At 37.0% G+C, this 26976-nt stretch overlaps 2 protein-coding genes and 1 pseudogene across 2 annotated transcripts; all 3 read left to right on the top strand.

The window, feature by feature from the left end:
* Nucleotides 1-240: 240 nt before the first annotated feature.
* LOC115966888 lies at nt 241-2588 on the top strand (annotated as a pseudogene).
* A 4692-nt stretch (nt 2589-7280) lies between these two features.
* Nucleotides 7281-8873, top strand: LOC115966887. The gene has a single exon (XM_031086029.1). The coding sequence runs from the start codon at nt 7281-7283 to the stop codon at nt 8871-8873; it is 1593 nt and encodes a 530-aa protein (XP_030941889.1).
* A 5233-nt stretch (nt 8874-14106) lies between these two features.
* On the top strand, nt 14107-17438 carry LOC115967850 (putative disease resistance RPP13-like protein 3). Its single transcript, XM_031087006.1, has one exon. It carries the CDS (start codon nt 14325-14327, stop codon nt 17184-17186), a length of 2862 nt encoding a protein of 953 aa, XP_030942866.1. The 5' UTR covers nt 14107-14324; the 3' UTR covers nt 17187-17438.
* Nucleotides 17439-26976: the final 9538 nt, after the last annotated feature.

Raw genomic sequence — 26976 nt, 5'->3', positions numbered from 1 at the left:
AAAGATAAATTAGTCAATATGGGGATAGAATTTTTTGGTTAATTTTTCTATTTAAGTTTCATTCTTCATAAATAATACTCATAAAAATATAACTTTCCTGACAAATACGATTTTTTTTTAAAAAAAATTCTTTTATTTTATCTATAGTTATTAAAAACTTTAAATATTTAGCTACAAAAATAGAAGATAACCCCTCAAATATTTAAGTTAGTTCAATGATACTCTTAAAAACAATAGAATATGTCAATTGGCCTAGTAGTTACGGACAAGGTAGTTTTTGTTTACTCAAAATCATTTTTTGAATATGTTTAATATCAAACTAGACAATTTTTATATACTCATTGGAGTTCAAAAGATTATAAGCTCCTCCAAAAATATTATCTGTCCAATATGCATATGTCAAAGTTGATAGTTTTGTATACAATATATTTATAAATTACAACCTACTCTAGTATCAAATTATTAAGGTTTATCTATGTGTATGTGACTATGCATGTTTACGCATGTGATATTTTGTGTTGACTCTTGGCTAATATGTTAGTATCACAATTTGGCCTCCCAATCAAAAAATCCTAACTCCACCCCTTATACTGTTCATATATAATCTGCATGATTATTTGTTCAGCGGCCTTGGGACACAACAATATCTCATTAAATCTGTGTGAAGGTTTGGAATACTGTTGAGAAGCACAAGAAAGGAGATTACGCATCAATCATTCATGGTAAATATGCTCATGAGGAAACTGTAGCTACTGCATCTTTTGCTGGGAAGCGTGTTATTGTCAAGAATATGACACAGGTATGTCTCAAATGTAGCTAAAACCTTACTCTGGTTATAAATCACTATTTTTGGTGTACAACTGTAGATTCACTTTTGTTGAAGAAATATGTTTTTACTATAAACTTCTCAATGAATGCAGGCAATGTATGTGTGTGACTACATTCTTGGGGGTGACCTTAATCGGTCTAACTCAACCAAAGAGGAGTTTCTAATGGTGCAGAGTTTGGTTGCTGATTTGAGCTCCAATGTCTACTATATATGTTTAGTATATTGCAAAGATTTAGTGATGGTCAATGGGTTGCCTGCAGAAATTTATATATGCAATTTCAAAGGGGTTTGATCCAGATAGGGACTTGGTAAAGGTTGGCATTGCAAATCAGACAACAATGCTCAAGGGAGAAACGGAAGAGATTGGTTACTTTTTCAATTATGCTATTCCAGCTTCTATTTTTACAATAAGTTGTTACTTGTGTTATTTCCATATGGTTTCCACTTAAAAAAAAGTGGGAAATATTTGACAGGTAAATTAGTAGGAAGGACTGTGACGCGCAAGTATGGAGTGGAAACTGTTAACGAGCACTTCAAAAGCTTCAATAACATTTATGATGCTACTCAAGTAATTTCTTTCTCCCTAGGTCTCATGGTATTGCTTTTCCATTAAAATTATATTAAAATATTGTAGTGTTCAAAATTATTTTGTGGTGTTCAAAATTATATTAAAATAATGTGGGTTTTAGTTAGCTTAGTTAATAGAGTCTTTTGTTGTCAAATAAGAGATCTAAAGTTCAAATCTCACTTACACCAAAAAACCGATTGGTATCTTAGCTTGATGATAAGAGCAATCATCGTGGATTAGATGTTGTATGTTTAAAATCTACTGTATCTATAAAGAAGAAAACATTTTTTAGTATATGTGTTTCTTCATATGATCTCTATCTTCACCTCATCCTCCTTGTTAGCTATACTATAGTACAATCAATGAAGAGAGAAGATGTTCTAACACCAATTAGGAGCCCTTCATCTATCCACTCACTCGCCCCTATGTTGCAAAACCAACTTGCAGATTAGCCAAATGCTTCTCTACCTTGAGACAGTGCCACTCAATATGTTTATGTCTAGGCTTTCTGATATTTTCAAGTGGACTTAAAACTAAATTAGTAATTTGTTTCATTGTTAGGAGCGTCAAGATTATTGTATAAGCTGATAGAGGAGAAGCTAGATCTAATCTTGGTGATTGGTGGGTGGAACTCAAGCAACACCTCGCACCTACAACAAATTGCGAACGACAGTGGGATCCCCTCATACTGGATTGACAGTGAGCAGAGAATAGACCTTGGCAACAGAATTGCATATAATCTGAATGTGAGTGTGAATGCATTGAGTTCCAATATTTCAACTAATATTAAATTCCAAATCTTTTCCCATTTTCTTACCCCCCCCCCCCCCCCCACCTTTCTTTAAATGCTTGTCTTTGAAATTTTTTAATGTGAATTTGAAATAGCATGGGGAGTTGGTTGAGAAAGAAAACTTTCTACCAGAGGGTCCCTTAACAATTGGTGTAGCAGCTGGTGCTTCTAATCCAGATAAGATAATTTTCTGACTATCAAAGAATGTTGTTTTTTTACCATGGAAAACCTTTGATGTAAGCTAGGGTATTTCCCAACCATTATATGCCATCCTAAATTTTTAGTGATATTGGCTATAGAAGTTATAAAATCATGTCCTTTTGGATTTTAACTAGGTTGTTGAGGATGTCCTTATCAAAGCGTTCGACATCAAATGTGAAGAGGCCTTGCAACTTGTGTAACTTAGGTTAGCTTCATATGTAAACATTAGTCAGAGAGTATCAGTGAAATTTTATAACTAAAAAAAATGTGTAATTGAAGGATATATGTTATGCAGCCCCAGTTTACCCTAGAATTTTTATGTTCTATTGAAAGGTTTTGGTTATTGTGGCTTGCATGTTTTGAATTTCTAAATCAATAAGTTTAATGACACTGAAACAATTTCACAACTATTAAGGTAACATGTTGTGATTAATGCGCAATAAAAGTAATGTATGCAGCAGGCCATATGATATTGATGTTGCACCACTTATAACATCATAGCAAATTGTAAAATAAGTTGTGAAAACCTTTTTCCCTATCATTACTCGTGTATAGAATATCTAGAGCTTATTATGTCTTCAAGATGATTCTTTGAAGACATTACTAGAAAGGGAATTTAGGGTATTGGTGAATTTTTCATCTGTACCCCCTAGCCAAGATATTCACTGGAGGATTAAGGACATTTGCTGTGATATTTCAGCTATACTCTCACAAACCCCTCTGTGCTCTGTTAACTGGATTCACGGAGGGCCAAATGGCAAGGCTCGTGCCTTGGCCAAGTGATTGTTATTGAAAAATGTATTTAACTTTTTTGATTTGGGCTTTGGCCCTCCTGTTTTGAATCTTTAATCAGGGTGGAGGCCAGCAGACCCTCTTGTAATTCTTTTTGGATATGAATAAAATTTTCCAGATCATCAAAAAAAGAAACAGATTTCAATATAGCAATGGTCCATTAGATTCAATAGACCTACTTCTAGTTGGTGTAAAAAGTATATCTCACATTGATTTAACGTAAAAATTTAGTTAAAACTGTTACAAAGAATGCCATTTTAATATATAGCTATTATTAACCTATATATTTTTCTGAAGAGAAGTGTTATATTCACAAAATTTTCACAATAAATTATAAGTAATAAGTCGTTATTTGTTCTTATTTAAACATATCTCTGAAATTACTTTTTAACCCATCAGTAACAACCAATAACAAAATACCACTTAAGATTTGTTGCAAAAATATCATAAAAATCTTGTGGACATAACATTTATCTTTTTTTAATGTTTAGAAATCAATTTGAAATTTGTGTGAATCAGGCATGAAAATGTAGAATTCTAACTCAAAATGCATTCTTTTTATCTACTTTCGGAATAATAATTATGATTCCAAAATGGATTATGAATAAGGAATTGTTGTACTAGCAGAATAAAAAGAATAGAATTCTTCCCCTAAGTAGATTAATTAAGCTTTGAAAAAGTGTGGTTAATTATGAGTTGTAGTGAAAAAAATGTTATGGGTTTATATAAAAGAGATTTTCTAACTAAGACATCAGTCTTTGAGAAGCATAATCTCAATACACAAGACTATAGGAGGGAGGTCAGGGAAAATGAGGTCTTGTTTGGTACAGTATCTTAAACGCATGTTTTCAGTTTTTAAATAACATTACATGTATTTTTATACATTTTTTAATCCACATATATTTAAAAAAATACAAACAACATTACTCAAACTCCTTTATTAAACAGACCCTAAATTTTAGTACAATGGAATAGTTGAAAATGTCGATCGTGTCCTAACTTAGGTGTGCACTTCTTTTTTTTAACAATTTTTTACCTAATTTGTTATAATAATTTTTAAAATTTGTTTGGATTTAAGGGAGTGGTGTGACTGGTGTCTGAACATCTCTTTTTGTGAGGTATCTCGAAAATCTTATCTTAATTATTTATGTGGATGATGAAAGTTGTGATCTTAGTTTATTGCAACTCCATCAAATCAATTGAATTTACTTGTCAATTGTCACTGACGAAACTAGACACAATGATTATTGCTTGGGTTTGTTAGTCACAGACACACACATACCACTTTTTCTTATTTTAATATGGAAAATCAATTAGTCACTACACTTTTATTAGGCACTCACCACAATATATGATATAAATAATGTGTGTCGGCAGCACTACTCCATTATTTTTGATCCCACAAGACCAAAAAGCAATGAACAGGAAATCGTTTAATAAAAAAAAAAAAAACAGGACATATTTGCGCTACCAAACTTTCCAACTAAGAATTCTGGAAAAGGTTCTTTCCAAATTTGAAGAGAAATCTTCAAATTTTTCTTATATACTTTTTTATTGTTTGTGAATTTTAAAATTTTAATTATTAGATTGTATATTTTTATTATATTTTTTATACTTGTAAAATTTTAAAAATATTAGAAATTAATAGCTATGTCATCAATAAAATGTTTAAATTTTAAGTTTGTGTAATCTAAAATTATGCATAAAAAAGAAGTTTATTGAACAAATAGTAAATAACATCCGATTTGAACTAATTTTGACATGAGAGTTAAAAAAATAAAAAATAAAAAATATGTCATCTAACAATTAGATTTTTAAAATTCACATTTGATAAAAAGATATAAGAAGAGTTTGAAAAATTTCTCTTCAAGCTAGTTTTAAAAATAAAAATAAAAAACCTCATCCAAGAGTTTTTGTCTTCATTCCTCAAAGAGATTTTAGGCATTAGAAAAGAAAACGATTAGGAACCTTCCATCCTCCTTGCATTTTCAACTTTGAAGTCCACATGACAGTTAGTATAAAATGGATTGAAATGCTATGATAATATGATTCAATAGGAGCGTACTACGTTTAAGGCTTTAGATTTCAAAATATTTTTTGTGTTAAAACTTCTTTCCCCCTTTATTGTGTGTGTGTGTTTGTTTCTCCAAAGAAAAAAAAAAAGCTTTTATATATTATATAGATATGACCGGAAGACGATACTAGCATATATGGATTATGAATCGGGAATTGTTGTACTAGCAAAATAAAAAGAATAGAATTCTTCCCCTAAGCAGATTAATTAAGCTTTGAGAAAGTGTGGTTAATTATGAGTGGTAGTGAAAAAAATGTTATGGGTTTATATAAAAAAGATTTTCTAACTAAGACATCAGTCTTTGAGAAGCAAAATCTCAATACACAAGACTAGAGGAGGGAGGCCAAAGAAAATGAGGTCCTGTTTGGTAGAACATCTTAAATATATGTTTTCAGTTTTTAAATAACATTACATGTATTTTTATCCATTTTTTCACCCACACATATTTAAAAAAAATACAAACAACATTACTCAAACTTCTCTATCAAAATAGGTCCTAAATTTTAGTACAACCGGGTAGTTGAAAATGCCGATCGTATCCTAACTTAGGTGTGCACTTCTTCTTTTTTAACAATTGTTTACCTAATTTGTTATAATAATTTTTAAAATTTGTTTGGATTTAAGGGAGTGGTGTCTGAACATATCCACTCCCTTTTAGTGAGGTATCTTGAAAATCTTATCTAAATTATTTATGTGGACGATGAAAGTTGTGATCTTAGTTTATTGCACCTCCTTCAAATCAATTGAATTTACTTGTCAATTGTCACTGATGAAACTAGACACAATGATTATTGTTTGGGTTTGTTAGTCACACACTCACACCACTTTTTCTTATTTTAATATGAAAAATATATTAGACACTACACTTTTATTAGGCACTCACCGCAATATATGATATAAATAATGTGTGCCGGCAGCATTACTCCATTATTTTTGATCCCGCAAGACCAAAAAGCAATGAACAGGAAATCGTTTACCAAATAAAAAAAGAACAGGACATTGCTGTTTGCACTATCAAACTTTCCAGCTAAGAATTCTGGAAAAGATTCTCTCCAAATTTGAAAAGAAATCTTCAAATTTTCTTATATTTTTTTATTTTTTGTGAATATTAAAAATTTAATTATTAAATTACATATTTTTATTATATCTTTTATATTTATAAAATATCAAAAAAATTTAAAATTAATAGCTATATCATCAATAAAATATTTAAATTTCAAGTTTGTGTAATCTAGAATTATACATAAAAAAAAATTTACTAAACAAATAATAAATAACATCTGATTTGAACTAATTTTAACATAAAAGTTAAAAATATAAAACATATGTAATCTAACGCTTAAATTTTAAAAATTTACATTTCACACCTCCTTCGAATCAATTGAATCTACTTGTCAATTGTCACTGACGAAATTAGACACAATGATTATTGCTTGGGTTTGTTAGTCACACACTCACACCACTTTTTCTTATTTTAATATGAAAAATCAATTAGTCACTACATTTTTATTAGGTGCTCACCGCAATATATGATATAGATAAAGTGTGTCGGCAGCACTGCTCCATTATTTTTGATCCCGCAAGACCAAAAAGCAATGAACAGGAAATCGTTTACCAAATAAAAAAAGAACAGGACATTGCTGTTTGCACTACCAAACTTTCCAGCTAAGAATTCTGGAAAAGGTTCTCTCCAAATTTGAAAAGAACACTTTAAATTTTTCTTATATTTTTTTTTATTGTGTGTGAATTTTAAAATTTTAATTATTAGATTACTTATTTTTATTATATTCTTTATATTTGTAAAATATTAAAAAAATTAAATATTAATAACTACGTCATTAATAAAATTTTTAAATTTTAAGTTTACATAATTTAAAATTATACATAAAATTTTCACCTCTAGGTTCCTCTGGAAACCCTAGAGGTGAAAAAAGTCGCTAGTAATAATAGAACGGTTGCTGTAAGGCATATTTTCTCTCTGCGTAAGCGGTAGAATCGGTTTACGTTTCTTCCAAAAGCTCGAACGATGGAGGAGATTACAGAGAAATGTGCAGGTCTACATCTGTCATTGAAGGAAGATGCTGAAGTTATAATCCACGAACCAGTACCAGAGGAGGGCTTAGTCCTTCTAGGGAAGTTCTATACAAAGAGGAGAGTTAACTTAGAGTCTGTTGCAAGGGTGCTGAAATCGGTGTGGAAAACTGAGGCTACTTTCGAGGTCAGCGATCTGGGCGAGAATAAGGTCATGTTTCTTTTTCAAAAGAAGGATGATATGGATAGAGTACTGTTCCTTAGCTCGTGGTCTTTTGATAAATACTTATTAGTCCTTCATAAACTAGCGTATGGGGAGGCGGTGCAAGATATCAAGTTTGATAGGACTTCGTTTTGGATCCAAATACATGGGCTGCCTACAATGTGTCAAACGAAGACAGTGGGAATGAGTATCGGAGCTACTTTAGGGGAAGTGGAGAAGGTGGATGCAAATGGGAGTGGATTTTGCCTGGGAAGTTTTCTGCGAATAAGGGTTCAACTGGATATCACTAAGCCGCTGTGTTGTGGTCGGAAGGTTAGGCTGGGCGAGCATGGGATGAAATGGGTAGAATTCAAGTACGAGAGGCTTCCGATTTTCTGCTACTTGTGTGGGATGATTGATCATGATGAAAGAGATTGTCTGCAGGGTTTTCGAAGCAAGGAAATGCCAAGGCCAGAGGAGAAGCAATTTGGTCCGTGGCTGCGTGCGAACCCGGACAAACACCAAAAAACTGTACTAATCACTGCCGGAAAGTATGGAGAAAGTAGAAACGGGGAAGTCGAACCTGAAACAATGGCTCGAAGATGGAATGCAGAACCTACAAAGGAAGGCGTGACTACTAGAATTGACGGTTTGGGTAAGGCGGAGCGAACGGTGGAGGACAGGGCAGACGTGGCGAACGTGGACAACACTCCAGATCAGCTGAAAATCAAAATCCCGAATATCTCGCTACGTTCAATTTTTGAAAAAGAAATACAAGCCATTGATACCGCGATTATGGGAGACGTTTCAGCTGTAAATGATGAGCCAATAAAGGAATTAATAATGAGAAGGGAGGAAATCACGTTGACGCAGAAGGATACCAAGCTAGACAGTAAGGACCGGAACTGTATGAATGGGCCAAATCTCCAAGGCCCACAGCCAAAAGGAGTTATTGGGCCTCAGGAGCAACTTATGGAGATGAATGAAAGACCGGGTGTGGATTTGGGCTTAACTCCATCTAGTATTAGTTTTAAACTGAGGCCTACTTCTCCAAAGTCAACTAAATCTCTGAAACTAAAGAAAGCCACGGAAGGTGGCCAAAAGAAAAATAAAGGAAACAGAGGCGGCATGGAAACAAGGAAGAATTTGGTCAGGGAGTGCATGCAACGTCAAGGAGTTGATAGTGGTATTGAGAGGTCCATGGAAGTCGATCAAACAGAGATGGGATTAAAGAGGAGAGTACGATCACCGTCGCATGAAGTGGAGAATTTTGATGGTTCTGGGAAAAGAGCAAAACTGGAGGGAGAAGTCAGGGAGTTTGGTAAAATGTTAGCTCACCATTTGGGATCGGCGGAGGCTGGCAACCAGCCCCGCCGGACACAATGAGTGCCATCAGTTGGAACGTTAGGGGGCTTGGGAACCCCCTAATAGTTCAAGCACTCCAAAAGGTAGTTTTGGAAAAAGACCTCACCTTAGTTTTCCTAATGGAAACTAAGTTTAAAGTCAGTGAGATGGACAGAATTAAAAGAAAAATAGAAAGACAGGAAGGATTGGTGGTTCCAAGTGTTAACCGTGGAGGAGGCTTGGCTCTTTTATGGAAAAGAACAGTGAAAGTTGATGTGTTGACTTACTCCCCTAGACACATTGATGTAGTAGTCTTTGAAGAACAGGGGACAAGAAAATGGCGCTTTATCGATTTCTACGGACATCCGGAGACAGGGAAAAAAGAGGAGTCTTGGAAGTTGTTGGAAAGTCTTAGCAATAGAAGCAATTTGCGATGGATATGTATGGGAGATTATAATGAGGTTATGTATGCCAGAGAAAAAGAGGGTGGTGGGGTGAGACCTGAAGGCCAAATGCGAAATTTCCGAGAAGCCATCAATAGAAGCCGATTGAGGGACTTGGGTTATGTGGGGTCGGATTACACATGGAGTAGAAGACTAGGAAGTCGTGGTTGGGTGCGTGAACGGTTGGATAGAGCTTTGGTGTCAACGGATTGGGTAGAGATGTTCTCGTCGGTGAAGCTTTACCATCTATCCAACTCAGTCTCAGATCATTGTATCCTTGTTCTCAAGGAAGCTCGGGTACCTCGGTGGCAACGGAAACGATCAAAGCTTTTTCGTTTTGAATCCATGTGGCTTGAGGATAGGAGATGCAACGAGGTGGTAGAGGTTGCTTGGGAGAGAGGGCAACATAGTCTCTCACAGTGGACTTTAGAATCTTGTTTGGAGGAGTGCCAAAGATCACTCCAGTCATGGAATAAGCATACTTTTGGCAATGTTGGAAAGAAAATTGTTGATCTTCAGAATAAAATCCAAAGGCTAGAGTCAATGAACTGTAATGGTATTGACTTAGAATCACTCCATGCATTGAAAATGGAGCTCAATAAGTGGCTGGGAATCGAAGAAGAGATGTGGCACCAAAGAAGTCGCAACAATTGGTTAAAGGCTGGAGACAAAAATACAACTTTCTTCCATACCAAAGCTTCAAACCGGTACCAAAAGAACACTATTAGTAAAATTTTGGACTCTAATAATGTTTGGTACGAGGAGGCAGACCAGATTGGGCAGATTTTTATCAACTATTTTGAACATTTATTTACTTCCTCATAGCCAATTGTAGATCAAGAGATGATTGAGGCAGTGCACCCTAAAGTCACAGATAGGATGAACTCTACTCTTTCCCAAGAGTTCCATGCTATAGAGGTGGAAAAAGCACTAAAACAAATGCATCCTTTAACGGCGCCTGGACCGGACGGTATGCCCCCCTTATTCTATCAACATTTTTGGCCAACTGTAAAATCCATTGTTATTCAAACTGTTCTTACCTTTTTAAATAATGGCATAGCTCCCCCAAAATTTCATGATACACATATTGTGCTTATCCCCAAAATTAAGAATCTGGAGAAAGTCATTGACTATAGACCTATTTCTTTATGTAATGTGGCTTATAAAATTACTTCCAAAGTGGTGGCGAACAGGTTGAAAGTGGTGATGCAGGATATAATAGGGGAGAACCAAAGTGCTTTTGTGACGGAACGCCTTATCACAGACAATATACTGATGGCACATGAGCTGATGAATCATATCAGTAGGAAGAAAAGGGGTAAAGGTGGAGAGATGGCTGTAAAGTTGGACATGAGTAAGGCATACGACCGAGTCGAATGGGAATGTTTGCAACAGATGATGCGAAAGCTTGGCTTTCATGAGAAGTGGATTGGTATTGTGATGAGGTGTGTGACGTCGGTGAAGTATGCAGTACGTATTAATGGACAACCTTGCGGGCAAATCCAGCCAACTCGGGGGCTGAGGCAAGGCGACCCCCTGTCGCCTTATCTCTTCCTTATTTGCGCCGAGGGGTTGTCAGCTCTTCTTCACCGTGCTGCCCAAAGAAGTGCCATTAAGGGAGTGGCTGCATCAGCTAGAGGTCCTAGAGTATCCCATCTCTTTTTTGCCGATGATAGTTTAGTGTTTGGAAGGGCATCAGTGAGTGAAGCCACAGAAATCAAGAGGATTCTCAAAGTCTATGAACTCTCCTCTAGACAACAACTGAATTGCTCCAAAAATTCCCTCTTTTTCAGCCCAAATACGGATGATGGAACAAAGGAAAGGGTGAAAAACATGTTCGGTGCCCAAGTAATAAAGCCACATGAGTCCTATCTCGGATTGCCATCACTTGTGGGTAGGTCAAAAAATAATACCTTTGCTCAGCTCAAGCAAAAAGTGGCAAACAAAGTCTCGGGTTGGAAAGAAAAATTACTCACACCTGCAGGAAAGGAGATATTGATTAAATCAGTAGCCCAAGCTGTGCCATCCTATACGATGAGTTGTTTCCTATTGCCTAAGAGATTATGTGAGGAGCTTACGGGCATGATCAGGCAAGTCTGGTGGGGGCAGGTGAAGAACGAAAAAAAGCTTGCATGGCTAAGCTGGGATAAAATGTGTTTGCCGAAGGAAAGAGGGGGATTGGGTTTCAGGGACCTAACATGCTTCAACTTGGCTCTTTTGGCAAAACAAGGGTGGTGGCTTCAAACCAATCCTACCTCACTATTTAGTCGGGTATATAAGGCTAAATACTTCCCACAGTGCAGTTTTGTTGAGGCAAAGTTGGGTTCGAATCCTTCATATGCGTGGCGAAGCTTAAAGGCGGCACAGGGAGTTGTCCGGAGAGGTATGAGGTGGCAGGTGGGAAACGGAAATAAAATCAGAGTGTGGCAAGACAAATGGATTCCAAGGCCAAGTACATATAGGTTGGTAACACCAAAGAAGTTAAACTCGGAGAATGCTCTGGTTTGCGAACTCATAAACAGAGCAACTCATGAGTGGAACACGGATAGGTTGCAGGAGTGGTTCTTACCCGAAGATAGAGAGGCTATAATGAGCATCCCGTTGAGTGCAAATGAGGTCTGTGATAGACTAATTTGAGCTGAAAACATAAGTGGCAAGTTCACGGTTAAAAGCGCCTATGCTCTAGCACTTGAGGAACAGAGTCGTCTCGGCATGGTGGATTGCTCCAATGGCTCGGTTCGAAGGAAGCTTTGGAAAACTATTTGGCAATTAAAACTGCCTCAGAAACTGAAACACTTTGCATGGAAAGCGAGTTGTGACATTCTCGCCACAAAAATGAGCTTGGCAATGAGGAAAATCGTACCGGACGGAGTTTGTGAATTTTTACCAACTTATAGTTGAACCTTTACCCTAATACCTAATTGGACTTGTTCTGTAGTGACAATCTCTCCTTGTAATGCACGGCTCCCAGTACGTGACTAACCAACTGCGCGGATCCCAGTATGCAACTTCAATCACCAACAAGAGAAGGTTATTGGTTGCAAAGTTCTTCAGTTCATTACACGATGAAGATCGAGAAGTTCCTTGATTACAAAACCCTATGATGTACAAACACAACAGCTTTTACACAAGAAATATGAACTAGGGCAAATTCTATCTTCGGTCACAATTTGCTTGAACAAACTTTGCTCAACACTTGTGCAACTTCTTCCACCTTTGACGGCCCTTAAAATAATCATTTTATATGTTTAGGGTTGTGAGAAAAGATAGCCCAAACATACAATCACGGATTGGAGTCAAAACAGTCCTAAAAAACAGAATTTCATAAACCTCGACAAATGTCTATTTATCGAGCTGCTGTCGAGCCATGGGCTTGAACAGTTCTACGGGTCTCAATAGATGTTAGCTGTCGAGATTTAATGAACCACACTTTTCACACTTGAATCTTAGAAAGACTTGTATGACTTTAACACTTGAACTTGAAACAAGGTTTCTTGAACTGTTAAACACATCCTAGATCTACCTAAATATAAGTAAAGTATATTTTGTCAAAAAATTAGCCAATTACATAAAATAGTGACATATGCATTACAAGTTTTCTGCATACAATGATCATATTATGTTGTTGTGTTTCAAGAGATACTTGTTCATATGATTCAAGAGTTATACAGATTCTAGAGTTAGGTGTGAATGAGTTTTGTTCAACTGTTCCTAACTCACATATTAAGTCTAGAGTTTGTTTTTAGGGTTTTGTCATGGAATAGCCAAAGGGGGAAATTGTAAAGTTGAATTTAATCAATCATCTTGTTGGATTTATTCCGTGCTAAATTTACTTATAATTCAGCAATTAGTAACCCTGTATTTAGGTGGGAATCATATAAGGGTAGTGAGTGAGAGAATGTGAAAAGATGCTCAAGATTGTGCAAGGAAGCAGGGAATTGCGGCTAGAACTCGCGGATGACTCGCGACTGGCAAGCCGCCAACTGCAGCACACGAGTGAAGCGTGTAGAGAAGATGAATAGTTACACCAGCTAGAGCACTACAGGAGAAAAAATCCAGCCTGGCCATTCTGTTAGCTCATGGCTTGAACTCGTGACTCAGTCAAGTCGCGAGGCCAAGCCGCCAGCCAACTCTGTTTTGAAAAACCTGACTCTTCGCATTCCATTCTCACTCCAGTGTAAATACCTCTTATACTCATGAAATGTAGAGAGCTTCTAGGGAGAATTTTGAGAGAGAAACCCTAGAGAAACACAAGATTGACTCATCCACAATCTTCACTAAAAAACCTCTTCAACGACAACACCTCATTGGAGTAGGAACTTTGAGGGTTTAGGTACACTGGGTAGATTAGGTTTGGAGGGTCTTCTGCTGTTCATGTATCCCAACTACATTCTTTAGTGGATTATTTACCGCTTGGAGGGCTGCGGAGAATTTTTATGCCGAGAGCTTTGATTTCCTCTTTGATAACACATCGATGTGTTATCGTTGTGTTTACATCTCTTTTTCCTTAATTTTTTTCATTTAATTTCTATTGAGGATGTGATTTTATTTAGTTTAGATTCTTTATCAATTCTGTATTAAGCTTATGTTCATGTTTCACACATTAATTTTTTGATATTAAGTTTGAATTAGTAATTTATAATTTAAGGGTTTAAATGTTCATAATGTTTTACACGCTATTTAAACTTTCAGTTTGTCTTCACTCTTCAAAGAGACTTTAGACTCCTGATATAGGAATAATGTTCACAGTGTTTTACACGTTATTTGAACTTTCAGTTTGTCTTTACTCTTCAAAGAGACTTTACACTCCTGATATAGGAATAACTTTTCAGCTAAGATTGTCTATCTTCACTCTTCAAAGAGACTTTAGACTCCTGATACAAGAAAAACTTTCCAGCTAAGAATTTTTGTGTTCACTCTTCAAAGAGACTTCAGACATTTCATAGGAAAAACCTTTCCTTCATCCTTCAGGACTTTACCTTCCAAAAATCCCTCTTCCTCTGAGAAAATATCTGAAATTGTTGTACAAGTTTTAGTGTTTTAAGCAGACATGGCTGACAGTGTTGTGAGTTTCCTGTTGGAGAACTTGACTCGGTTGATCTCTCAAGAATCAAAATTGCTAGGTGAAGTAGAGGATCAAGTCAAATTACTTCAGAATGAGCTGTCTCTGATCAACATCTTCCTCAAAAACACTGAGGGGAAACGACATGACAATGAGTTAGTGAAGCAGGTAGTAAGACAAATCAGGGACGTAGCTTATGAGGCTGAGGATGTTATCGATACATTCATCATGACTGTGACAAAGCACAGAAGAAGAAACGCCACGCTGGGGAAGTTTATCCCTTCAGCTGACCGAGCAATTGCATTTCACCAGGTTGCAAAAAAGATAGAGAGCATCAGGATTATCAACAAGGGAATTAACGACAATAGGAGCAAGTACGGCGTAGAAATAGCTGAATCATACGGAGGAGATGCAGAAGCAGAGGTGAAACTGCACAGTCGCAGAAGATACGTAGAGGAAGATCAAGTGGTGGGCTTTGGTCATGACACGAAGGTATTGATGAGGCAGCTTATTGAAGGGAGTTTGCAACTTAATGTTGTTTCAATCGTTGGCATGGGTGGCTTAGGGAAAACCACTCTTGCTAGGAAGATCTATAACAACAATGATGTCAAAAATTTCTTTGATTTCCGTCTGTGGGTGTATGTCTCTCAAGAATATAAAATCAGAGACCTGTTGCTTGAAATTTTGAAAGGTGTGACGCCGATGCCAAAACTGAAGAAGTATGTGTTGAAAGATGAATTGAAAGAGGAATTATTTCATGGTCTGGAAGCTAGGTACAGCACGAGCAAAGATAAATTGAGAGGGACACTAATTGAAGACTTGAGCGATATCAAGGCAATGAATGATGAAGAATGCAAAAAGGCATTGTTTGGGTCCTTGGAACAAATACAAGACCATAAATTGAAAAAATCATTGTTGGATTTTGTGCAAGATATTTACAAAAGCAATGATGAAGGATGGCAAGATTTGGATGTCGATGAATTGAAAAGTGTGTTGTTCAAATGCTTGAAAGACAAGAGGTACTTACTTGTCATGGATGACATCTGGAAAATCGAGGCATGGAATGAGGTAAGTGTTGCCTTTCCTAATAATTTCAATGGAAGTAGAATATTGATCACTAGTCGAATAAAAGAAGTGGCATTACATGCGAGTGGTCTTAATAATAGTATTCCTCCTATTCTCCCATATGAACTCCCATTTCTTGATAAAGATAAAAGTTGGGAGCTCTTCTCTAAGAAGGTGTTCAGGAGAGGTACATGTCCTCTAGAACTTGAAACTCTGGGGAGTGAAATGGTAAAAAGTTGCCATGGTTTACCACTTGCTATTGTGGTATTGGGGGGTCTCTTGGCAAATAAGGAGAAATCACATCGAACATGGTTGAAATATGTTGGCCATGTCAATTCATATTTGACAGAGGATAGATCAAGTTGCATTGACATATTGGCTCTAAGCTACAACCACTTACCCCGACGGTTGAAACCATGCTTTCTATACTTTGGTATCTACCCAGAAGACTTTGAGATACCAGTGAGGCAACTATTCCAACTTTGGATAGCCGAGGGATTCATTCAACAAATTGGGAATAGAAATATGGAGGACATTGCTGAAGATTACTTGGAGGAACTCATTGACAGGAGCTTGATTCAAATAGCAACAAAAAGGCTAGATGAAGGAGTCAAGACATGTCGTATCCATGATCTATTACGAGACCTCTGTATAACGGAGAGCATTGAAGAGAAGTTTCTTGAGGTTCATTCAGATCTTAAACTTTCACCCATAAGCAAATCTCGTAGAATTTCCATCCACATTAGCAACCATGCACACATTTCTTCTACCCCTTGTGAGCCTTCAAATAGCCGTTCTATAATAGGGTTTGGGGTTGAGCTTAAGAGTCCTCCTAATAAAAGCTACTTGGAATGGCTTTGCGAAAGTAATAAGTTGATTCGGGTAGTAGAGCTTAGTAGTATGGGCATCTGTTGCTTAATCCCCAAAAGGATTGAAAACCTGATCCTTTTGAAGTACTTAAGCATTAGATCTGGTGAGCTTCATGTCATTCCAGATTACATATTCAACCTTTGGAATCTGGAGACACTGGACATGAGAAATTCTACAACGTCAATCAAACGCTTGCCCAAGGGGATATGGAAGTTGCAAAAATTAAGGCATTTGTACCTGGATGGGCCAACACATCTACCTAAAACTAACAATAAAGTGGCTTTACCCAATCTTCAAGTCCTTACTGGTATAGCCGTAAATGAAGACAATTTGAGTCTCTTTGCCAAGGCCAGTTTTCCTCTTGTAAGGAAATTGGGATTGCACTCTTTAAGACAGGTACAATCAGAGATTTTGTCAAGCTTGCATCCCTTGTGTCACCTACAAACTTTGAAGATTTATAAACTCTGTCAGCTTTCAAGTCAAGTTTCATTCCAGTTGACCCTCACAAAGATAACCTTACTAGAAGTGGCAAGCTTATATCCAGCTGTCACAAGAGTGTTGGGTAGCCTTACCGACCTTCGAATGCTCAAAATACGAGGCTCCCTTCAAAACGGCAGTGAGATGAATGTGGATTGCGATGAAGGTAGTTTTCCTCAACTCGAAGTCTTTAAAATGGAAAATCTGTGTTCTGTAAAATGGACTATGGGGAAAGGTGCAATGCCAAGGCTTCAACGTTTGGTCATTAAACGTTGCGAGTTTTTTTATATGCCCCCTGACGAACTTTGTTGCTTGACTGTCTTGCGGGATGTGGAAGTTTTACATCCCTCTCTGAAATTGGCAAAGATTGTTCAGCAGTTGCAAATGAGGGGTGGATGTAAGCTCCAAGTCTATCCGCCTTTGGACTCAACTAATTGAGAAAATAGTTGATGACTTCATCTACTGTGCTATGTATTGGTGATGCCTAAGGGTTAATGGTCCTCTGTTTTGTCTGTTTGTTTAGGTTGTGATTGTATGATATGTACTTGTTAGTTGTTATCCCCCTAAATTCCTTGATTATCCTATCTTTTAAGTCTTTCCAATAGTTAACTGGTAACCATATATATATCTATATCCAATAATCTATTATGTTTATGATTATAAATCCATTTTGGTTTGGAGGAAGGTATAATCTTGGGAAGCTACTTAATCAAAAAGCTCATTAAGTCTGTATTTTGGGTTCAAATATATTATTGGGTAAATTGTATATTTAGTCCTTATCTTTTACATCATATGTCAATTTAGTCTCTAACCTTTCAATTAGATTAATTTGGTCCATAACATTTTTAGTCTCATATCAATTGGGTCCCTAACCTTTTTATTCCCATGTTAATTTGGTCACTGCTGTTATCTCTTAGATGGAAAAAACTAATGTGTCAAATGGAATAATAAAAAATGATTTTCCATACCATATCAGCTGCCAAATGTACTGCCATGTCAGATTAAGAAAAAAAAAAAAAACCAAATTAAAATGTTTAGCCGTGAGTCAGATATCATCTCTTAGATGGTTCTAAAATTTATAAGATTAGTTGCAGACTCACGCTATGTGTGGGAATATATCGTTCTATATTTTTATTGGAAAAAATTGGGTGTGTTTAATTGATATTATTCTTTTGTTTTTTATTATTATTGAGAAGAGCTATTATTCTTTTTTCAAGTGATCTATATTATTCAAACTTTTGTTATAGTGTGTTATGTTTTCCTTTTTTATTTCTACAACTAAATATTTTTAAGTTTCAAATTAATTATTTAAATTTCTCGTTCTCTTAAGGAGAATATCATGTTAATCAAATCTCATCACAAATTTAAATTTAATATTACTCAAATAATTGATAGGTACATTCAAACATTACAATTATTCTCTTTAATTGTTAAATGTTATCCTATTCTATTATAAAGAATTAAAAATAGCATATAAGAATATAATATTATTCTATTACATAACATGATTTGGATAATTTGGTGTTTATTATTATATATTTTTTTCTTTTCTTTTTTTTTTCTTTTTTTTTTCCTTCTCATCTTATCTTATTCACCATTTAAAATTAGCCATGTTAGGTTTTGAGTTTGTAATGTTGGCAAACCATGACAAAACATGACAAAAACTAAGTCTTATTAGTTTAGAATGGTCTACATTGAAGCCCAAGACAAAAAACTCAAGTTTGGGATAAAAACAAATGAGTTACAAGCTGGTTGGTTCGATCGATTGAAAGACAGATTCGATTGATCCAAAATCGCATATCAACAAAATCAGCAAAAGTAAAAAGGCCACAACTTATTCGTTTGAAGCCCAAATCGCGAGCCATTTTTTCCAGTATTTAAAGGACATTATAAGCTAACCCTAGGTGGGTTTTGAGAGTTTTTTAGAGAGACTAGAGTGCATCTTGTGCTTCTTTTGTAGATCTAGGGCTTTGTACCTAAAAGCTCTCTTATGTCTTCTACCGGTGTTATTCCTTGAAAAATCTCAAGATCCGGTATTGTAGAAGTTGTTGCCTTCTCTTGTCATCAAAGGTGTTGATGATCTAAACCTTCAAGGGTGGTATTGGAGTCACAAACAGGACAGTTTTTGTTGCTAAACCTTTGAGTGGAATCTCAAAGACACAAATGGGGGTGTTTGTGTTTTGCAAAGGCCTAAGAAAGAAGGAGTCCGTGGATTCAGAGTTTGCACATGGTCGTGTTAGTAAGTTCTATTGGTGGGTAGCAATAAAAAGTTGAGCGTGGGGGCTTGTAAGTCTTATTGTATGAACTTCGATTCTTTCTAGTGGATTTGTTTTTACCTTGAGGATAGCTAAGTTAAATCCTCCCTAGGTTTTTTACCAGTTTGGTTTTCTTGGGTTATCATATCATTGTATTATTTATTTTTCCACTGCTTTGCATGATATGATTGTTTGATTGTGGTAACCTAGATTTGGAATTTGGACTAAGTAACAACTTGGCTAATTACCTAGGTTAATCCAATTGTGTTTTAAGGGGTCTAAAAACTAACAAGTGGTATCAGAGCGGGTTGCTCTTTTGTTTAAGATCTTTTGATCTAAGAGCTGAACCTTGACCCCTGTTATCGTGAATAATTTGAAGTGTTTTTCTGATCATGCTTCTTCTCATGCTTCTATTGATTTTATTGATGCCTATGAACTCTTCGTAAGGAATTATTGAAATCTATGAAAATTGCTAAGAAATTCAAGGAAGAGTTAAAATTAGCTAATCTTGAAAAAGAGGAATTGATTGTTAGATTAGATGAATCTAATAAAAAGAATGAATTTTTGAGAAATCAAATTTCCTCTCAAGATGAGAAGATGAAAAGCTTGGAATAAGAGTTAGTTGAATCTAAAGCTAAAATTGAAAATTTGACTAGTACCAAGCCTGCTGTTGATAATAGATGGGTTTCTGTTTCTCTTAAGCCTAAAACTGAGAAAGTTTATATCCCTCCTTTCAAGAGGAATAATAAAGAAAAGACTCATTTTGCTAGGTTAGACAAAGGTAAAAGTTTTGATGTAGATGCTGAAGTTTCTAAACCTATGTCTAAACCTACTGTTAGAGAGCATAATAAATCTATTTTTGTGCTTACTTGTCACCTTTGTGGTGTTGTTGGTCAAATGATGAAGATCATGAGGAAGGAGTTAGATGAAGTAAAAAACGCCATAAAGGTTAAGACAACAATAAATCTTCATGGCATGATCAAGAGGACAAACTCACCCTTCACTACTAGCGTATTGGAGTGCCCTTTGCCTCCTAAACTTCTTTTCCCTCAGCTGGAAGTTTACGATGGCACCAAGGATCCCTTGGATCACATAAGGGCATTCAAGACAATACTAAGCCTCCAGTAGACCCCAGATGAAGTCATTTGTAGGACATTCTGGGTGACCCTTAGTAAGCTGCTCGCGGCGTGTCATGAGAGGCCCACCTTCTATCTATTAACTGTAGAGCAATAGGAAGGGAAAACCCTAAGAAAGTATGTAAAACGCTTCAACAAAGCAATACTAGAAATTGACGAAGCAGATGATCAGGTGATAATGACGACCTTCCAAGTAGGGTTGAATAATCCTGACCTCATCTTCTCTCTAGGGAAGACTCCTTCAACCTCGATGATGGATTTGTTATTCAAAGTGCAAAAGTACATGAATGGAGAAGATGCAGTGACTGTGAAGGGATTAATGGGAAAGCAAAAGAAGGAAGAAAGCATTGAGTCCCAAGGCAAGAAGAGGGATCACAAAAATAATATCATAAAAGCCAAGGCCAGCAAAAGTGGTTTAGAGACGTTGTCAAAGAAAAAGCTAAATTTCACTCCTTTGCTGAGGCCCATGGATAAAATCCTCATGCAGATAAAGGATGACCCTACACTGAAATGGCCCAAACCATTGAGCTCATCCTCAAAGATCATGGCCATTATACTTACGAATGCCAAGATTTGAAAGAACAGATAGAGGAGTTGATCCAGAGGGGAAAACTTCAAAAGTTTGTCAAGAAGGATTATCAGGTTCGTCAACGGATGGAAGAGAAGTCTACTGATGACCATAAGGAAGAAGAATGGGATAATCCCAAGCAGATCATGGGAGAAATAAGGACGATCACCAAAGGACTGATTGTTGGGGTATCGTGCAAGTCCCTGAGAAAGGCAGTCCAAAGGTAAGTAAACAATGTTCATATCAAACACCCAAAAGCAAAACATCATTATACCGGGAATGACAACATTGTTTTTTTTGAGCGAGATGTGAAAGGGATCAAGCAGCCACACGATGAACCCTTTGTTATTTTGCTAACCATTAAAGGGTACCACACCTAAAGAGTGTTGGTGGACAAAGGAAACTTGGTAGATGTAATGTACATGACGGCTTTCCAGCAGATGAAGTTGGATCCAAAATGCCTCAGACCCTTCGAATACCCGTTGGTCAGTTTTAGTAGGGACCATGTTTATCTAAAGGGTATTGTTTCACTGTAGATTACAACAGACTTACCTAGCCCAAGCGACAAAGGAGGTAGACTTTTTTATTGTTGATTGCCCTTCGTCTTATAATGTGATTCTTGGGTGACCAACCCTTAATCGCCTTAAGGCTGTAACTTCCACATACTGCTTGAAAGCGAAATTCCCAACCCCCCACGAGATTGGAGAAATCTGTGGAGACCAACTTTTAGCTAGGGAATGTTACTAGGTAGTCTTCGCATTTAGAGAGAATCACACTTGGATGCTAGAAGAGGAACCACCTAAGCCTATGGAAGAGGTGGAAAACATAGAGCTAGTAGAAGGTGGCCCTTCCAAAACTACCAATGTAGGAAAGGAGCTCCAATAGCCCCTAAAGGACAAGCTAGTGAAATTTTTAAAAAAGAACCTAGATGTCTTTGCATGGAGCCATGAAGATATGCTAGGGATTGAAAAACAAGTGATAGAGCACAGTCTCAATGTCGACCCAATGAAGAAACCCGTTCAACAGAAGAGACGAGTATTCGCCCCAGAGGAGAACAAAGCAGTTATGTAAAAGGTGGAAAAAATCTTAGTAGTCGGGTTTGTCCGAGAGGTTTACTACCTTGAATGGGTTGCCAATTTTATCATGGTAAAAAAGTCCAACAGAAAGTGAAGAATATGTGTGGACTTCACAAACTTAAACAATGCATGCCCTAAAGATAGTTTTCCCCTTCCCAAAATTGACCAGCTCGTTGATTCAACAACTGTTCATGAACTACTAACCTTCATGGATGCTTTTTTAGGTTATAACCAGATCCTAATGAAGAAGGAAGATCAGGAGAAATCCGTAGTCATCACTAGCCAAGACCTATATTGCTATAAAGTCATACTGTTTGGATTGAAGAATGCAGGTTCCATGTATCAAAGATTGGTAAACCAAATGTTAAACAAGCAAATAGGCAAGAATATGGAGGTCTATGTGGATGACATGTTCGTAAAAAGCAAAGAAGCCAAAACCCACCTTGAAGACCTCTAAGAGATGTTCAATACTCTGAGAAGGTATAGAATGAAGCTCAACCCTGAAAAGTGTGTTTTTGGGATCTCGTCAGGAAAATTCCTAGGCTTCATGGTATCTTAATGAGGAATTGAGGAAAATCTAGAGAAGGTCAGAGCCATACTTGACACGACTTCTCCTGGGATAGTTAAGGAGGTGTAAAGGCTGATAGGACAAGTGGCAGCATTAAACAAGTTCATCTTGAAGGCCACTGATAAGTGTCTCCCTTTCTTTAAAACTCTTAAGCAGGCTTTCCATTGGACGGATGAGTGTGAGGTAGCCTTTCAAAATCTCAAGGAGTACCTGGCCAAGCCTCTACTATTGAGCCCTTTAGTGGAAGGAGAAGATCTGTTTTTGTATCTAGCTATGTCACAAACAACCGTCAGTTCGGCTTTGATCCATGAAGAATCCAATGTACACTAGTGTACTACACAAGTCAAGCTTTTCAAGGTGCCGAAGCGAAGTATGCACGAATAGAAAAGGATGACCTTCTCATTAATTGTGGCTTTAAGGAAGCTTGTTTATACTTCCAAGCCCATACCATTATGGTAATGACGGATCAACCAATCTAAAAACTAATGAGCAAACCAGATGCTGCAGGGCATATGGTCCAGTGGACTGTTGAGCTAAGCCAATTCGATATTGAGTACAGGCTAAGAACAGCGATCAAAGCTCAAGCTTTAGCAGATTTTATTGCGGAATTCACTTTTCCAAATCTAGATTAGGAAGCAGAGTATTGGATAATCTGCGTAAATGGCTCGTTTGTTACAGGGCTTGGAGGTGTCAATATCATTATGACCTCACTCGAGAACGATGTCCTTAAGTATGGAGTTTAACTCTAATTTCCAGCAACAAACAATGAAGTAGAGTATGAAGTGGTCCTTGCTAGCTTGAGAATTGCAAAAGCCTAGGGGATCAAGAATTTGAGATTAAGGACTGATTCTAGGCTGATTGTTGGGCAAATAACTAACGAATTCGAAGCAAAGGAAGAGAGAATGAAGAGATGCCTCAAGCTGACAACTCAACTCATTAACGAATTTGATGACATTAAGTTTGAGCAAATCCTGAGGGAAAACAACTCAGCTGCTAACAAGGTCGCTAAACTGGCAGTAACTGAAGATGCCTTAGCAATGACAGAGTTGCTCATGGAAGTCCAGACAACCCCTAGTATCGGCGGATTACAAACCTTTTAAGTCCAATGACCAGGCACCTAGATAGACCCGATCCTTTCTTACATCAGAAACAACCAGCTCCTATCTGACCCGTTAGAAGCAAGGAAGGTTAAGGTCATAGTAGCCAAATTCACGGTCGTGAATGGTGAACTTTACAAGAGAGGATTTTCGTTGCCATACCTAAAATGCCTGATTCCTAAAGAAGCAGTGTATGTGTTACAAGAAATCCATGAAGGCGTATGTGGAAAAGATGATTGGGGCTAGTTACTTTTGGCCAACTATGCAAAAAGAATGCAGTTGAACTTGTCAAGAAATGCGATAAGTGTCAATGATTTAGAAATGTGTAGCACATTCCTAGAGAATTACCGACGAGCATCCCCTCACTTTGGCCATTCTCCACATGGGGGATCAACATCGTTGGTCCACTCCCTCAAGGGAAGAAACAGGTTAAGTTCCAGTTTGTCGCCATTGATTACTTCACCAAATGGGTTGAAACAGAACCATTGGTAGCAATCGCTGAAGGCAAGATACAGAGCTTCGTCTAGAAGGACATTGTTTACAGGTTTGGAATCCTAAAGATGATCATCTCTGATAATGGTTGATAGTTTGATAGCCAAAAATGCAAAGAATTTTGTGCAGAATTGGGAATAAAAAACCATTATTCATCTCCTGGGCACCCATAGGCTAACAGGTAGATAGAGGTAACAAATCGTACTTTGCTCAAACTCATCAAAGCACAACTTGAGGGGGCAAAGGGTGCATGGCCAGAGGAATTACCAGGAGTACTATAGGCTTATTAGACAAATACAAGGGCACCAATAGAGGAAATGTCTTTTAAGTGGGCTTTCGATATAGAAGCAGTCATTCCTGTTGAAGTGGGGGTGTTTAGTCTTAGACGAGCTCACTATGACAAAGGTTCAAAGAATGACGAGCTAAGACTCAACTTGGATTGTTTACCTGAAGTTAGAGATGAGGTAACCCAAAGGATGGCCCGATATCAGTAGAAGATGGCAAAGTACCACAATCAGAGTGTAAAGCTTAGAAGGTTCAACCCCAATGATTTGGTATTGCGTAAAGTCCCACAAGCCACTAAGGACCTAGCTCAGGGGAAGCTAGGCCCTACTTGGCAAGGTCCATATAAGTCCGTTCGTTACTCAAGGAGAGGAAGCTACAACCTGGAGGACCTCAACAGCAAACCACTACTACGCCCCTAGAATGTGGAACATCTCAAGAACTACAATCAGTAAGAAGTACTTCGATTAAATCATAAACCTGGTAAAAACTCAAATGACAAGTTTAAATCATAGACGTGGTAAAAACTCAAATGATGAGTTTAAATCATAAACATGGTAAAAACTCAAATAACCGGTTTAAATTATAGACGTGGTAAAAACTCGAATGACAAGTTTAAATCATAAACATGGTAAAAACTCAAATAACGAGTTTAAATCATAAACATGGTGAAAAATCAAATAACGAGTTTAAATCATAAACATGGTAAAAAACTCCAATAACAAGTTTAAATTATAAATATGGTAAAAACTCCAACAATGAGTTCAAACGATGAACGTAGCAAGAATTCAAAATGATAAGAATCACAGAAGTACGTCGTCAATGACGAAAATTCCAAGTTCATATAATTTATTCCCAAAGGAATATCAAGTATAGATGAAAGAACCTCAAACAATGAAGTCTAGTATTATAATGAGAACTTCAAGGTTTAAGCCATAGCAAAACTCCTTGAGCAAAGGCTAAATAAAAAAAAGAAAAAAGAAAAAAAAGAAAAAAGAAAAAAGAGCCTAAATAAGGGCATTGCTTATAAAAACAAAAGCCTCAAAACAAGAGGCATCTAAAATATTCATTGTTTCTAAAAGCCTCAAAATAGGAGGCATCTATTGTCTTTGAGTTAAAGCCTCAAAACACGAGGCAGCTAGAGATTTTAAAAAACACCAAAAAAGTTATTAAAAATCTTCCTTTCAAGGAGTAGTGATGACCTCCTAAACATGGCCCTCGTCCATGTGAGCCTTGTCCATAACTCCACCTATAGTAGTACCATCTCCTTCACCAGGATTAGCAATAGTTTCGCCTTCCTTCTCCTTTGTCTCATGGGCAAGAATCTTAGTATCAATGGCTTCGAAATCAAGGTTTGCAAAGTTCGCTACCTGGCTATGGTGCTTCATCATCCAACTACAAAGAAGCTTGAAGCCCTTGAAGTACGGGAAGAGTTGAAGATCAAAGAAGCGATCAAACTCAAGAAGTTTGGTGATCAACTTCTCACGTTCTTCGTTTGTCTTCAGAAGGGTAGCTTGAACTTCATCGTCCTTTTGAATGACAAGCTTTTTCTCCACCTTTAGCGTGTCCTTGAGTTCCTTCACCTTCTCTTTAGCCTTCATTGCCTGGTCCATTGCCTCAATCAAATCCTTCCTCAACTTTGAGCTCGGCCTTAATTGAGTCAACCTTGGAATTCGCCACCACTACTTTCGCTTCACTACTCTGATAATCTGTTGTTAAAAGCAAGGATTCACCAAAGAACCTGAAAGACGAAAGAAAGGTCAAAACTTTTAACAAGTGTAAATACTTAATGAGCAACAAAAAGTAGCTGAGTAAAATACCTGCACCAGTTATTGAATGTGATGACTGACTAGTTTGTGAGAAGGGATGGATGAGAGACCTCTAAGCTCGTCGTCAATAATAATATTGTGAGCTCATCCAAGGGCTGTGGCAGTATCTTCCCAGACACTCATGCCAATGTTACCCTTGCCTTTGGAGTGAGTAGCTAGAGGAGTGAAGGTCATAATCTCAACAGACACGCAAGGGAATGGGGTGCCAAAAAGAGACCAAGGGATAGGAGTTTTGTCTTTTCCTTTGTCTAGCTTGTGTTTCTTTGATGTAGGGGTAAGTTGAGACAAAGGGTTGTTCTTCAGGCTCTTCACACAGGCATATTTATCTTTGCTGTACTTGGTAGCCATTTCTCCAAAATAGAAAGTTAGAAAGCCAAGCTCTTATAAAGAAAAGGGAAATAAGAGAAGAAAAGGTAAGTTAAACATACTCTTCTCTTCCCGAGTAATCTTATTTAACACAAATGTAGAGGGTTCAGGTCCAAGGCAACAGTCATACAAATGACAAGGGTCTACCAAGTTGTCAAAATCATCGATTATAAGGGCAAACTCAAGAGCAGTTTGAACTCGTCATTGATAACAGTCTTCCAAATTAGGATGATTAGAAACTGCAAAACAAGTTGAAGAATAAAAAAATGATAAGTTAAAATAGTTGGTCTAACGAAAAGGTAGAGGAATGCACCAAGATAGGGAATTTTCCATTTCTGTAGCAACCACGGGACCTTAACACATAGGTCTTTAGTCATGGTTTCCCATCCAGATCTAGAAACAAAAAAGTATTATGATTTCCAATCATGAAAAGGAGTAGGAAAACTATGGACGATCCTAGACTCCCTACTCCAAGGCAAAAGTTCAAAATACCTATAATGGGTAGAGGTTTTCAAACGGTATAAATGAAAGAGTTCATTCAGGTTATCCTGTCCCCATC

This window comes from Quercus lobata, chromosome 11 (assembly GCF_001633185.2).
Source record: "Quercus lobata isolate SW786 chromosome 11, ValleyOak3.0 Primary Assembly, whole genome shotgun sequence".
Classification (NCBI taxonomy): Eukaryota; Viridiplantae; Streptophyta; class Magnoliopsida; order Fagales; family Fagaceae; genus Quercus; species Quercus lobata.
Note: the sequence above shows the minus strand (reverse complement) of the source record. Positions and strands in the feature narration are given on the sequence as shown.